Source organism: Salmo salar, chromosome 13, assembly GCF_965601325.2.
Source record: "Salmo salar chromosome 13, fSalSal1, whole genome shotgun sequence".
Classification (NCBI taxonomy): domain Eukaryota; kingdom Metazoa; phylum Chordata; class Actinopteri; order Salmoniformes; family Salmonidae; genus Salmo; species Salmo salar.
Genome location: NC_138303.1, coordinates 83,999,177 through 84,012,604, shown reverse-complemented (window position 1 = coordinate 84,012,604; position 13,428 = coordinate 83,999,177). Strand labels below are relative to the sequence as shown.

At 42.1% G+C, this 13,428-nt stretch overlaps 1 protein-coding gene across 3 annotated transcripts in view; it reads right to left on the bottom strand.

Moving 5' to 3' along the window:
• LOC106567892 (E3 ubiquitin-protein ligase Siah2) overlaps positions 1 to 13,428 on the bottom strand; it is a 33,436-nt gene that overhangs the window by 10,119 nt on the left and 9,889 nt on the right. Inside the window, exon 1 of one of the 3 annotated variants that reach the window (XM_014137756.3) lies at positions 11,976 to 13,392. The exons of the other annotated variants lie outside the window; for them this stretch is intronic. Within the exon in view, the coding sequence (XP_013993231.1) occupies positions 11,976 to 12,167 (192 nt within the window). The 5' untranslated portion in view covers positions 12,168 to 13,392. Of the gene's footprint in view, positions 1 to 11,975; positions 13,393 to 13,428 lie in introns of those variants that run through there. 3 annotated transcript variants of the gene reach the window in all.

Sequence of the window (13,428 nt, the reverse complement as noted above, 5' to 3'; positions counted from 1 at the left end):
GTTGGAGTAATAAGTGGATTATCTAACGAAAGGTGCAAAGAGGGGGCGGATTTGGCTGTTTGGCCTTGATAAGGCTGGAGGGAGAGGACTTCTGCTGAACTAGAGCTGGACACGCGTCCTGAAGGGCTACTAACACAAGGACAGGAGATCCATTTGATGTCATTAAGGTGGATAACCTGGGATAGATAGGCAACCTATTGTCTATGATGGAAAGCTTGAATTTGAATTTCCTTCAGGAAGGAATTGAAGCAAATGTCACAATATACCCACTCAGTTCTGTTAGATCAGTCATTACTCCAAGCAAGGTAGGAAGGAAGAAAGGATGCATTTTTCTAAGCATTCCAACAGGGGCTATGTGCTGTGTCCTCCTTTTAACCTGGTGTTGAAAGGATGGGAGTGTGTGAAGGAGGGGGACCGAGGGAGGATGTGGGGTGACATGGTGTGAGAGATGCTTGTGTTTTGGCCCCAGTTAACCAGGGTTGTGGTAAATTCAGAATTGAATTGAGAATGACTCAAATTCCAATTCAATTATTGGATTTATATTTTAAATAGTAAACATGAATTAAAAGGAAATAGAATGCAATGAAATTCAAATGCCTCTTCTATATTAGGTGTAATCTATATAAATATACATCTTGTACATAAAACATGTCGATATATACATTTTCCAGAATGCATTAGTAACCCTTAAATTATTAATTGGCTATTCTAAGCACTAAGGTTAAAAGAGTATGAACATTGTTTCCATAGAAAAGTGATATATTCCTTGGTATCTGGAAGTGTGACCTGTCAGATACAATGAAAAATCTCATGTTCTATGACGGAGTGGAATTTCTTTGAATTGCACTGAATTACATTCTACTTCCTGTCATTCAAACTCAAATTCTACATCCTGTGGGGTGTGGCCAATCAAGTCAAATTAACTCATGAGTTGAATGGGAGTCAATTCAAAATTCTGAATTGAGCACAACCCTGCAGTTAACTGCCCTAGGGGGCAAGTTTTAATATTTGCCCCATTAAATATTCATCTATGTGGCAGATTAGAGGCTTCCCACTTGGTGTGATCTAACATAGCTATTGGACCCACTGGACCATTTGAGAGAATAGAAGCATGTCCGACAAACCGTGCGTTATATATAGGGTAGCTGGGTATTAAAACCATCAGGGGCCACACACACACACACACACACACACAACTGCAACTGTTTGGGTTAGAAAACGTTGGTTAAAATCAAATACTGATTCTCCTGTCCATTAAAAGTTTCCCAATTATTAACCTAACAATCTGGTTAAACGTCATTCCATTTGGATTTTCAAATGGGCCTACTTGCAGTCACGCAAATTCCTCTATATCCTTTTTCACTCTCTCCCAGACCAAATATTTGTATAGAAGTCAGTCTGTTTCACTGGTTGAGTCCCTGGGGGAAGCTGATCCTCTTATCCACCTTTATTAATGAGTGATTGACAGGATTTGTTGCCGTAATCCTGTCGGCAGGCCGTCTGTGATAAAGCTCCCTCCTCTCCCCTCCTGGATGAGGGGTGTGTGTGCTAGGGGGTTGGGAGGGAGAAGGGGTAAATGAGGACCTCTGGTAGAGTTCCCCAATGTTGCCAATGAATTTAATTTAGGAAAATTGAATTGAAAAACCTTGTCCATCAAAAATGGTCACATTTCCTCAGAGCCACCAAAACATGAATACACGCTAAACAACTGAGCAGCGCTCACATTACATCTCATGGAATGTAGCATGTCCCTGCTCCATTTGGACCAAACCCCTTGTTCTCCTCTTCATCTCTGAATACAATAACAGTGATTGTACACTGTGTCCAATCCTCCATCTACTCCTCCTCCAGTGTGGTTTTGTGTGTGTCAGACCAGAGTCATAGCCCAGCCTCTCTCTGTGGGGTGCTACAGAGTCTCAGGGTTTTCATGTCAACTACACTTCTCTACACTGTCAATGACGTAGTGCACACACACACACACACACACACACACACACACAACCCCCTCACACTTATTCACCCACACAATTGTTTAAAATCAATTTAGCTCTCTAAACCAGGGAGTGAAAAACCAACTGGTTTGTTGGCAATCCCCTGACATTAACAAAAGCTGGTAAATTCGCCCAGTGGCGGTAAATGCTATTTTCTTCCTTCTCTCCCTCACGCTTATTTTAATTAAACCTAATCTAGCCCAGGCCTGGGCTCTGGAGGCCTGCTAAAATCCTAACTAAAGCATTATCTTTCTAGTACTGGCTGGCTTGGGATGGGGCTGCATGGTGGGGGCGATATGGCGGAGGCTGGGGGATAGGGCTAGCAATAGGGATGGGACTGGTGCTGGGCAGATAGAGATGGGGCTGAGGCGATGGGTCTGGGGAGATGGGGATGGAGATAGGTCTACTAGGGTACGTGTGCTGGAGCGGAGGCAGGGGGGCAAGGTCTAGAGCGGGGTTTCCCAACTGGCGGGTGTTTTGTTGTTGTTTTTTTTTAAATGGCCTGCGGCTGAATCTAGTTGATGATCCCTGGTCTAGAGAGACGGGGCTGGGTTCCTGCCAGGAAACGGGCCAAACCTTTGAAGAGGTACAAAGGTCAGCCCAGCCGCTGGCTGCTGAATTAATGAACTTCCACATTTAAGTTGCAAATCATGTGCAGTGAGCTTGGCCAGCGAGGGGAGTCTGACTGGAGCTGCTGGTGAACGTTTCCTAGACTTATGTGTTCACGTTGAATCAAAACAGAAGTTCGATAAACCGCCTTGGCTTCTATCCCTCTGCTTTGACATTCTTAATTGTACATATATTTTCTGAAATTCTGTAGGCTTCTTTGTTGGTGTTTGATGACAGCTTTTGACTTGAGGGTATTTCCATCGAAAAGGAACCATGAGCACCAACATGTGAAGTTCAAAGGAGCATGTCGAAAAGCTAAAAGTTAACATATTTTTGGGGAAATGAAAGCATAGATTAACATTTTCAACCATTTCCCCATCTTAGAATTTAGGCATAATTAAAGGCTTTGATTTCTGGATAAACAGATGGAAAAAGCGTCTTGGAAAACATCTGCCAGAAAAAGTCTTAAAAAGAAATACATCAAAACACAATAATGTTGATGTAAAGACCCCTGCCAAGCCGTTTACCTTCTATGAGTTTATGAAATATTGCCTTGTAATTCCATGAACAAAAACCACCACATATCTTTAAGATATATTCTAATGTCTCTACCTCATGAGGGAGGATAATAAAAGTTCACAGAATTAACAAGTAATGGTACACCTACCAATAAGTTGGTGATTCTACTGATATACATTTTGGTTATTAAGTGATTAAAACTTGTAATTCCGTTACCAATTTGGTTACTGAATTACCAACAAAACAAATATCAGTAACGCCATTACTGCAACGGGAAATCATAAGACACCAACCACTGTTGGGTCACCTTCTACCGTCCTTTCACTGGCATACTGTTACGTTCAGCTCATAACCGTTTTGTCTTTCTGTTGGTCAAACCAAAAGTGTTAAAACAGTCAGTCTCGACAACCCTTCTCTCTCGCCCCCTCTCTGCCTCTCTCTCCAGAGAGTAGTTGAAATTTGGTCAGGCTACCCTGGCCTTGATGTTAATGGATTGTACCAAATCTGAACCCATCATAGATGAATGTTTCACAAGTTTGGATATCACAGTACAGTCAAGTGAGTTGAGCACAGTACTGAGTACAGTACAGCAACTTACTGTACAGTGAGTAGAGCACAGTAAAGACCAATACAATAAAGTAAAGAAAAATAAAGTAAAGTAAACTAAGGTACAGTTATTGTACTGTACTCTACTGTGTTCTGCGATGACCAAACTTGTAATACATGAGGAGAATGACATTCATACCCATAATTATGCATTTCTGTGTAGTACACATCAGGGACCCATGATTTAATTCCATTAGCAGGTGTAAATCCACTTCACTTACCATAGTTCAATAACCAAAATATCTTTTTTCAAACTCAAAGTGCCATGTCATAGCAGACACCGCATTCTTTCTGCAGACATCTTTGAATCTTAAGTCAAAGCAGATATTTAAGAGTTTTTTGGAAACCACGGTCGCATATAAAACTGAAGGGAGATTCCGTTACCAAAGTTTACATTTGCACAGTTCTTCCACAAAAATCAATTTTTGCAAATGTTTCAGTGTAAACTGTTAAGTTGTCCTTGTGCATGGAAGTAGTGCTGTTAAGTAGTCAAGTTGTATGGTTTGTTAAACTTTGAAATCAATGGTGTTTTTTTGGAATACATTTTAAAGTGAAAAAAAAGAGTCCATGATTCTCTCAAATTCTGTCCAAAAACCAGCTCAGCCAACCTCAATTATAAGCTGGTCAGCAATCAAGTAACAAATGACATGTAACCATCTCAAATTTGATAAGATGAATAAAAACACCCAGTTGTGTGACCATTAACTGTGAGGGCATTTCTAGAAAATCCATTTACTGACAACCTCCTGAAGCAGCAGTAAAACACTGCCAAACCCACCTCAATTCAGCTGAGAGACCCAGCTTCTCTCCCACCACTACATCTTGAGATGACCAACCCAAAGTACACAAACTACCTCACTGGCTGTGCAGGAGTGGAACAGTCAGGCCTGTTCTAACAGTTAAAAGTTGTTCGCTACACTGAATTATTGAACAGCTTCTCAGACTAAGACACCATTCGCCTGGGCAACTTCCTCACTGCTGTGCCACTGCTGTGCCGGGCTGGGTTGGTATCGACTGACTGGCTGAGGCACTTTGGAAGCACTCCTGAGCTAGAGAGTGTCTTGTCCTCCCTCCAGGATGTGTTCCATCAGGCCTTTGTTGTGTTGCAGCATAAAGGCCTGTGAAGTTGCAGACTCATCAGTCCTGCTAAGTGGCTAATGAGCCAGCCCTACAAGGCAGTAGGGCTGGCTGAGAGACCTGGTCCAGAGACTACAAGGTACCTGGGTTAATGGGCCTCAGACTAACCTGATGGAAGACTTTACAGGTCAGTCAATTAGAGAGTCTGGGATCACAGCCTTAGAGTAGTGTACATTAGTGCCATTTTAGTCATTGTGCTTAAAAACAGAACTATAAACTAGAGGTCGACCGATTATGATTTTTCAACGCCGATACCGATTAAATCAGCCGATATTTATACATACATACATATATTTGTAACAATGACAATTACAACACTGAATGAACACTTATTTTAACTTAATATAATACAGAAATAAAATCAATTTTGAAACATGTTCAATTTGGTTTAAATAATGCAAAAACAAAAGTGCAATATGTGCCATGTAAAAACGCTAACGTTTAAGTTCCTTGCTCAGAACATATGAAAGCTGATGGTTCCTTTTAACATGAGTCTTCAATATTCCCAGTTAAGAAGTTTTAGGTTGTAGTTATTATGGGAATTATAGGACTATTTCTCTCTATACCATTTGTATTTCATATACCTTTGACTATTGGATGTTCTTATAGGCACTATAGTATTGCCAGCCTAATCTCGGGAGTTGATAGGCTTCAAGTCATAAACAGAGCTGTGCTTCAAGCATTGCGAAGAGCTGCTGTCAAATGTAGGAAAGTGCTGTTTGAATGAATGCTTACGATCCTGCTGCTGCCTACCACCGCTCAGTCAGTCAGACTGCTCTATCAAATATTAAATCATAGACTTAATTATAATATAATAAACACACACCTTAGGTCATTAATATGGTCAAATCCGGAAACTATCTTTTCGAAAACAAAACGTTTATTCTTTCAGTGAAATACAGAATCATTCCGTATTTTATTGAACGGGTGGCAACCCTAAGTCTAAATATTGCTGTTACATTGCACAGCCTTCAATGTTATGTCATAATTATGTAAAAATTTTGACAAATTATTTACAGTCTTTGTTAGGAAGAAATAGTCTTCACACAGTTCACAACGAGCCAGGCGGTCCAAACTGCTGCATATACCCTGACTCTGCTTGCACTGAACGCAAGAGAAGTAACAATTTCCCTAGTTAATATTGCCTGCTAACATGAATATTTTAACTAAATATGCAGGTTTAAAAAGAATATACTTGTGCATTAATTTTAAGAAAGGCATGGATGTTTATGGTTAGGTTCATTGGTGCAACGATTGTCCTTATTTCGCGAATGCACTTTTGTTAACCTGTTAGGGCTTGGGGGCAGTATTTACACGGCCGGATAAAAAAAACGTACCCAATTTAATCTGGTTATTACTACTGCCCAGAAACTAGAATATGCATATAGTTATTGGCTTTGGATAGAAAACACCCTAAAGTTTCTAAAACTGGTTGAATGGTGTCTGTGAGTATAACAGAACTCATATAGCAGGCAAAAACCTGAGAAGATTCTGTACAGGAAGTGCCCTCTCTGACCATTCCTTGAGCTTCTTGACTCTTTTTATTGAAAACGTAGGATCTTTGCTGTAACGTGACACTTCCTACGGCTCCCATATGCTCTCAGAACCCGGGAAAAAGCTGAATGATGTCGAGGCAGCCCCTGGCTGAAAAACATTAGCGCGTTTGGATAGTGGTCGGTCAGAGTACTATGAGATAGAGGGGCGTGCACGAGGCGACCCCATGTTTTTATTTTCTCTCTCTTTGTACTAAAACACAGATTCCCGGTCGGAATATTATCGCTTTTTTATGAGAAAAATGGCATAAAAATTGATTTTAAACAGCGGTTGACATGCTTCGAAGTACAGTAATGGAATATTTAGATTTTTTTTGTCACGAAACGCGTCGGGCGCATCACCCTTCATTACACTTCGGATAGTGTCTTGAACGCACGAACAAAACAGAGGATATTTGAACATAACTATGGATTATTTTGAACCAAACCAACATTTGTTATTGAAGTAGAAGTCCTGGGAGTGCATTCTGACAAAGAACAGCAAAGGTAATAACATTTTTCTTATAGTAAATCTGACTTTGGTGAGGGCTAAACTTGGTGGGTGTCTAAATAGCTAGCCCTGTGATGCCGGGCTATCTACTTAGAATATTGCAAAATGTGCTTTCACCGAAAAGCCATTTTAAAAATCGGACATAGCGAGTGCATAGAGGAGTTCTGTATCTATAATTCTTTAAATAATTGTTATGTTTTTTGTGAACGTTTATCGTGAGTAATTTAGTAAATTCACCGGAAGTTTGCGGGGGGTATGCTAGTTCTGAACGTCACATGCTAATGTAAAAAGCTGGTTTTTGATATAAATATGAACTTGATTGAACAAAACATGCATGTATTGTATAACATAATGTCCTAGGATTGTCATCTGATGAAGATCATCAAAGGTTAGTGCTGCATTTAGCTGTGGTTTGGGTTTATGTGACATTATATGCTAGCTTGAAAAATGGATGTCTGATTATTTCTGGCTGGGTACTCTGCTGACATAATCTAATGTTTTGCTTTCGTTGTAAAGCCTTTTTGAAATCGGACAGTGTGGTTAGATTAACGAGAGTCTTGTCTTTAAAATGGTGTAAAATAGTCATATGTTTGAGAAATTGAAGTAATAGCATTTCTAAGGTATTTGAATAACGCGCCACGGGATTCCACTGGCTGTTACGTAGGTGGGACGAACTCGTCCCACTGGCCCTAGAGAAGTTAAGTAATCACCCGTTTGGCGAAGTAGGCTGCGATTCGCTGATAAATTAACAGGCACCGCATTGATTATATGCAACGCAGGACAAGCTAGTTAACCTGTTAGGGCTAGGGGGCAGTATTGACACGGCTGGATAAAAAAAACATACCCGATTTAATCTGGTTACCACTCCTACCCAGTAACTAGAATATGCATATACTTATTACATATGGATAGAAAACACCCTACATTTTCTAAAACTGTTTGAATGGTGTCTGTGAGTATAACAGAACTCATTTGGCAGGCAAAACCCTGAGACATTTTCTGACAGGAAGTGGATACCTGATGTGTTGTATTACCTTTAAACCTATCCCATTGAAAAACACAGGGGCTGGGGAATATTTTGGCACTTCCTATTGCTTCCACTAGATGTCACCAGCCTTTACAAAGTGTTTTGAGTCTTCTGGAGGGAGATCTGACCGAACAAGAGCCATGGAACGATGATGGCCCATTAGACACCTGGCGCGCGAGTTCATGTTGGGTACCCTCGTTCCAATACGTTATAAAAGAGTATGCATTCGTCCACCTTGAATATTATTCATGTTCTGGTTAAAAAAGGCCCTAATGATTTATGCTATACAACGTTTGACATGTTTGAACGAACGTAAATATATTTTTTCCCCTCGTTCATGACGAGAAGTCCGGCTGGCTTAGATCATGTGCTAACAAGACGGAGAGTTTTGGACATAAATGATGAGCTTTTTTGAACAAAACTACATTCGTTATGGACCTGTGATACCTGGAAGTGACATCTGATGAAGAGAATCAAAGGTAATGGATTATTTACATAGTATTTTCGATTTTAGATCTCCCCAACATGACGTCTAGTCTGTATCGCAACGCGTATTTTTCTGGGCGCAGTGCTCAGATTATTGCAAAGTGTGATTTCCCAGTAAGGTTATTTTTAAATCTGGCAAGTTGATTGCGTTCAAGAGATGTAAATCTATAATTCTTTAAATGACAATATAATATTTTACCAATGTTTTCTAATTTTAATTATTTAATTTGTGACGCTGACTTGACTGCCGGTTATTGGAGGGAAACGATTTCCTCAACATCAATGCCATAGTAAAACGCTGTTTTTGGATATAAATATGAACTTGATAGAACTAAAAATGCATGCATTGTCTAACATAATGTCCTAGGAGTGTCATCTGATGGATATTGTAAAAGGTTAGTGCATCATTTTAGCTGGTTTTATGGTTTTGGTGACCCTGTCTTTGAATTGACAAAACATTACACACAACTCTTGTAAATGTACTGTCCTAACATACTCTAAATTTATGCTTTCGCCGTAAAACCTTTTTGAAATCGTAAAACGTGGTTAGATTAAGGAGATGTTTATCTTTCAAAGGGTGTAAAATAGTTGTATGTTTGAAAAATTTGAATTTTGACATTTATTTGGATTCAAATTTGCCGCTCTTGAAATGCACCTGCTGTTGATGGAGTGCACCACGGGTGGCACGCTAGCGTCCCACCTAGCCCATAGAGGTTAAACTAGAAAAATCATCAATTATGTGTAGTTAACTAGTGATTATGTTAAGATTGATTGTTTTTTTATAAAGGTAAGTTTAATGCTAGCTAGCAACTTACCTTGGCTCCTTGCTGCACTCGCGTAACAGGTGGTCAGCCTGCCACACAGTCTCATTGTGGATCGCAATGTAATCGGCGTGCAAAAATACAGATTACCGATTGTTATGAAAACTTGAAATCGGCCCTAATTAAAATCGGCCATGCCGATTAATCGGTCGACCTCTACTATAAACGGAACGATTTCTTTCATATTGACGTTGACAGAGCAGATTGGAGAAAATGAGAGGGGTGTGAGATGGTTGTACGGATACTGTAAATTTGTGTGTGTTGTCTAGGCAGATCCCCTGAGACAGAGCCCTGGGGAGGAGTGATGGTGGTGCTGAGGGGACTTAACTCCTTGGAGCCTGACTGCATCATTAACCGCCATCACACTCAGAACACAAACCCTGCTAGCTAGCCTCCATCCTGCAGCTCTCTCTCGCGCTTCTCCACGGATGGCGGGAATGTCCCACGAGACAGAGAGAGGGAGGGACAATAATAGTCAAACGGGAGAGAGAAGATGGATGAAGTAAGCAAAAAAGGGAGGGAGAGGGGAGAGCGCAAGAGAAGTGTGGCGAGATCAAGAGAATAACAAAGTGGATGTAGACGTTCCCTAAAAAAAATTAAAAAAAATCCACTGAGAAAATGTCATGTCTACTGAGAGCAAACTTGAACGTTGTGAAAATTCTGTGCAACTTCCAGTGAGTGTTTGCTGTGAACACTGAGGCTATACATTTTTACATTTTAGTCATTTAGCAGACGCTCTTATCCAGAGCGACTTACAGTAGTGAATGCATACATTTCATACGTTTTTGTTTTCTTTTTCGTACTGGCCCCCCGTGGGAATCGAACCCACAACCCTGGCGTTGCAAACACCATGCGTTTCAAACACCATGCTCTACCAACTGAGTGGCCAAGTAGGCTACTGTGGCTATTTTATCATAATGTAGGCCTAACAGAGTGGTCTACCATCAACAATGGAGAAAATGCATCCCATAACATTTTAAAATGGAAATAGCTTACAGTAGCAGCCAAAGTGTGGTGTTTATTGTAGGCCTACATTCCATGAGACGTTTGAACAAAACCATGCAGGGCTTGACATGAACCTATTTATCTACTTGTCCTTCAGACAAGGTGACTGAAAATGTTGTTGTTTGATGCAAGAAACCACTTTACAAAGTAAAATGCATTTTTATTCCCATACCATTATTATAAAGAATCAGACAAATGATACTACCCTCTACCTATTTAGCTTATTCAAGTCCGTCTCAAAATACAACATGGCCCCTTTACCTGACTTGATTTTCAAAGATGTCTAGAAATGTACACGTTTTGTGCTTGTCGGAAGCAATCAGTACATATGATCTATAACTGGGCTAATAGATCACACGTGGCTACATGCAGCTCTCGCTTTGATCTCAAAACAAGCACATCTACTCATGACTGCTCATGCTGTAAACACAGTCCAGTTCAAAGTAAATGGCAAAGATTCATATATGGCAATGGCCCATTTTCATAGGCCTACTACAGCTGATTGGTTATTCTGCACCGGTCTGTATAGAATCCTACTCCAATGCATTCTGCCTACAACAAAATCTCTTGCATATTTAGTTTAGCATACTCAGTCTTGCATAGTTTATTTTGGTATGTTGCATTGTAAGTGGATAATATTGCGCTGATTCAATCACAATTCCCACAGTAAAAGGAAACGTTGATAGTGTTAACATGGAAAACTCTAGAAAGTTGAGTGAAGTTCAAGCTTCTCTGCGCAAGCTGATATTTCTTCTGCGCCCAGCTTAGAGGAAACATTGGATGTAGAGGTAGACAGAGAGAAAAACAGAGGGAAAGGAAAAAACAATAGTGAACTGTAGAAGAAAAGCAAGAAGCTGGTGAGGAATAGAGAGTAGGTGTGGTCCTCTCCTGTAGTTCCAGTGAGAGGCAGTGACCTCATGGTACTCTGCCTGGGAAGCGTGATGAGGTCATAATGACAGACTACTGAACAGAGTACCCAGAGGCTCATGTGTCCCGAACAGTCATCCAGCTGCCAGACCAGGGGTGTTTGATTACCCTCTTTGCCAGGGAATGGGTCACAGAGGGCCATCTGCATCCTCTCCATCTCCCCCCACCCCTCCAACCCCAGCCCTGACACAGCCATACACCCACCACCTCCTCTCCATTCCTCTGCCCACACTAGGATCAATAGCAATCTGGCTAAAAGTTTGGGATGAGATTGGCCGGCAGTGAGAGATTGTCTAGTAATTGGGTTAGAGGCATCAAATTTCCCAGCTTGAACACCACATGTTCCATTACCTGTTCTTCTTATCCAATTGTTTTTCCTTCAGTCACACTCTTTCCCTGGCTGCAATAGCAGGCTTCAAAATGAGATATAGCAACATTGTTTTGATGCCATGGTGAGAGCAGAGCGCTTCTAATTTTAGTACAAGACTTTCCTTCATCTGCTGCTAAATATTCAACATCATGCAGAACAGAGGCAAGAATTTAATCAAACGAGTTACATTCTGGCGGTAAAAACGGCTCTGGGCATAACAACCCTCACATCTGCAGCAAGGCCCCCTATATGACAAGCATCACACAAACTCCTCTCAAAAGAATACAGAACCCTCTGAGGGGATAGACACCTAAAGGATGGGGTTTATATATTATTCATTGCTCTTTTAGCAGTATCTAGCTGATCTAAAGTGTGGTGTAAAAATAGTAGGTTTAAACTGTCTGAAAGGTTGCTGAGTAAATTAAGGTACTCACCTTGCTCCCCTGTTGCGGATTGGTGCGGCAGATGGGTCGAGTCGTGCCCCCCACCACAACCCTGACTTCTGACCCCAGCCCAGCCCCTGCCGTGACCCCCGTGCTGACCCCGTGATGGCGGTGCCACCCCAGCAGGCAGCGCCACTGAGCCATCTCCCTGAGGAGAGGCAGGCAGGATGCAGGGCACAGCATGACACGTGAGAATGGACACACACACAAACACCCCCACCCCCCCGCGTCTGACACACTATCCCTCAACCAATTTCACGCACCACTGAGTCTTTACTATACCCCCCCCACGAGACCCATCAATGGCTGCACTCTTCCTTCACAAGCAGATCCAATCCAAATCTCAATGCCTGTCTACCAAAGACCTGCTGAATTCACAGTCTCAAGTAGTTTAGGGGCTAAATCCCTTCTGCACTCGAAGGATAGAATACCTATCCGTCTCAACCATAAGCCAGGTAAGAGAGATGAGGGGCTCCACAGCTGGCTAAATAAAGCAATCTGAGTATCAGTCCCCAAAGAACACTGCTGTAATGTAACAGCAGCCTGAGGTGTAAGGAGAGCTGCCTGCCTAACTGACTGCTCTAATGATGCAGTAACGGCTGAAAATACACAAAGTCCCTAATATCGGTTTCACACAGTCAATGGTATGCATGTCTCTCTAAGTGTGAATGAATGGGTGTGTGTCTGTCCGGTCCACAGTCACACTAAGTTACCTCTAGCACTAATCTTGCCACCTGCAAAGCTCAGCTCACACATTTATTGTGCCTCTGACTGAACACACTGAAACCAGCCCACTGTTTCTCTCCTGCCAGGCAGCCTAAACAAAGCCACGAGGAGCTCCGAACCTCTCTGCTGTGGAGGAATTCAGCTGCTTCTCTTCTCTCGCTCACACAAACACAGTGTGATGCTCAGCACACAGCAGCATGGAGCCCAGCTGACTAGCTACCTCACCGTCCGTCCTCTACCCAGAGAGAACATTCAGTACCGCCATCGTACGACTTCAGCTTGACTCAGGCACGTGCTGTATCAGCCACACAGCTAAACACTAGCAAGCAGCATCTCTAGAGAAGATGAACAGACCAATGGACATGAAGGGTAACAGCTGTCTCTCCATCGTTCCAGCGCTCCCGCTTTCCTGCTCCCTCCCTTCCTGGCGGTCTCCTGCAGCAGTCAAATGCAAACAGCGCTCAATGACAGCTCCTCCTCGATGGCTTATCGAGCTAAACACACGACGAACAGCAGAATAGTGGCTGTCACACACAGCAAAAGCTCCTACTGAATCACCTAAGGCTAGACAGAGGAATGCCTGCATAACACACACACACACTATGCTGCGCTCTCCTTTCAGCTCAGCGCGGTAACAGACAAGGCGCCGCGCAAAAACATTCCCCCATCGAACGACTGCAGCACACGAACGAATGGAGGGGGCGGGGAGACTGCCTGT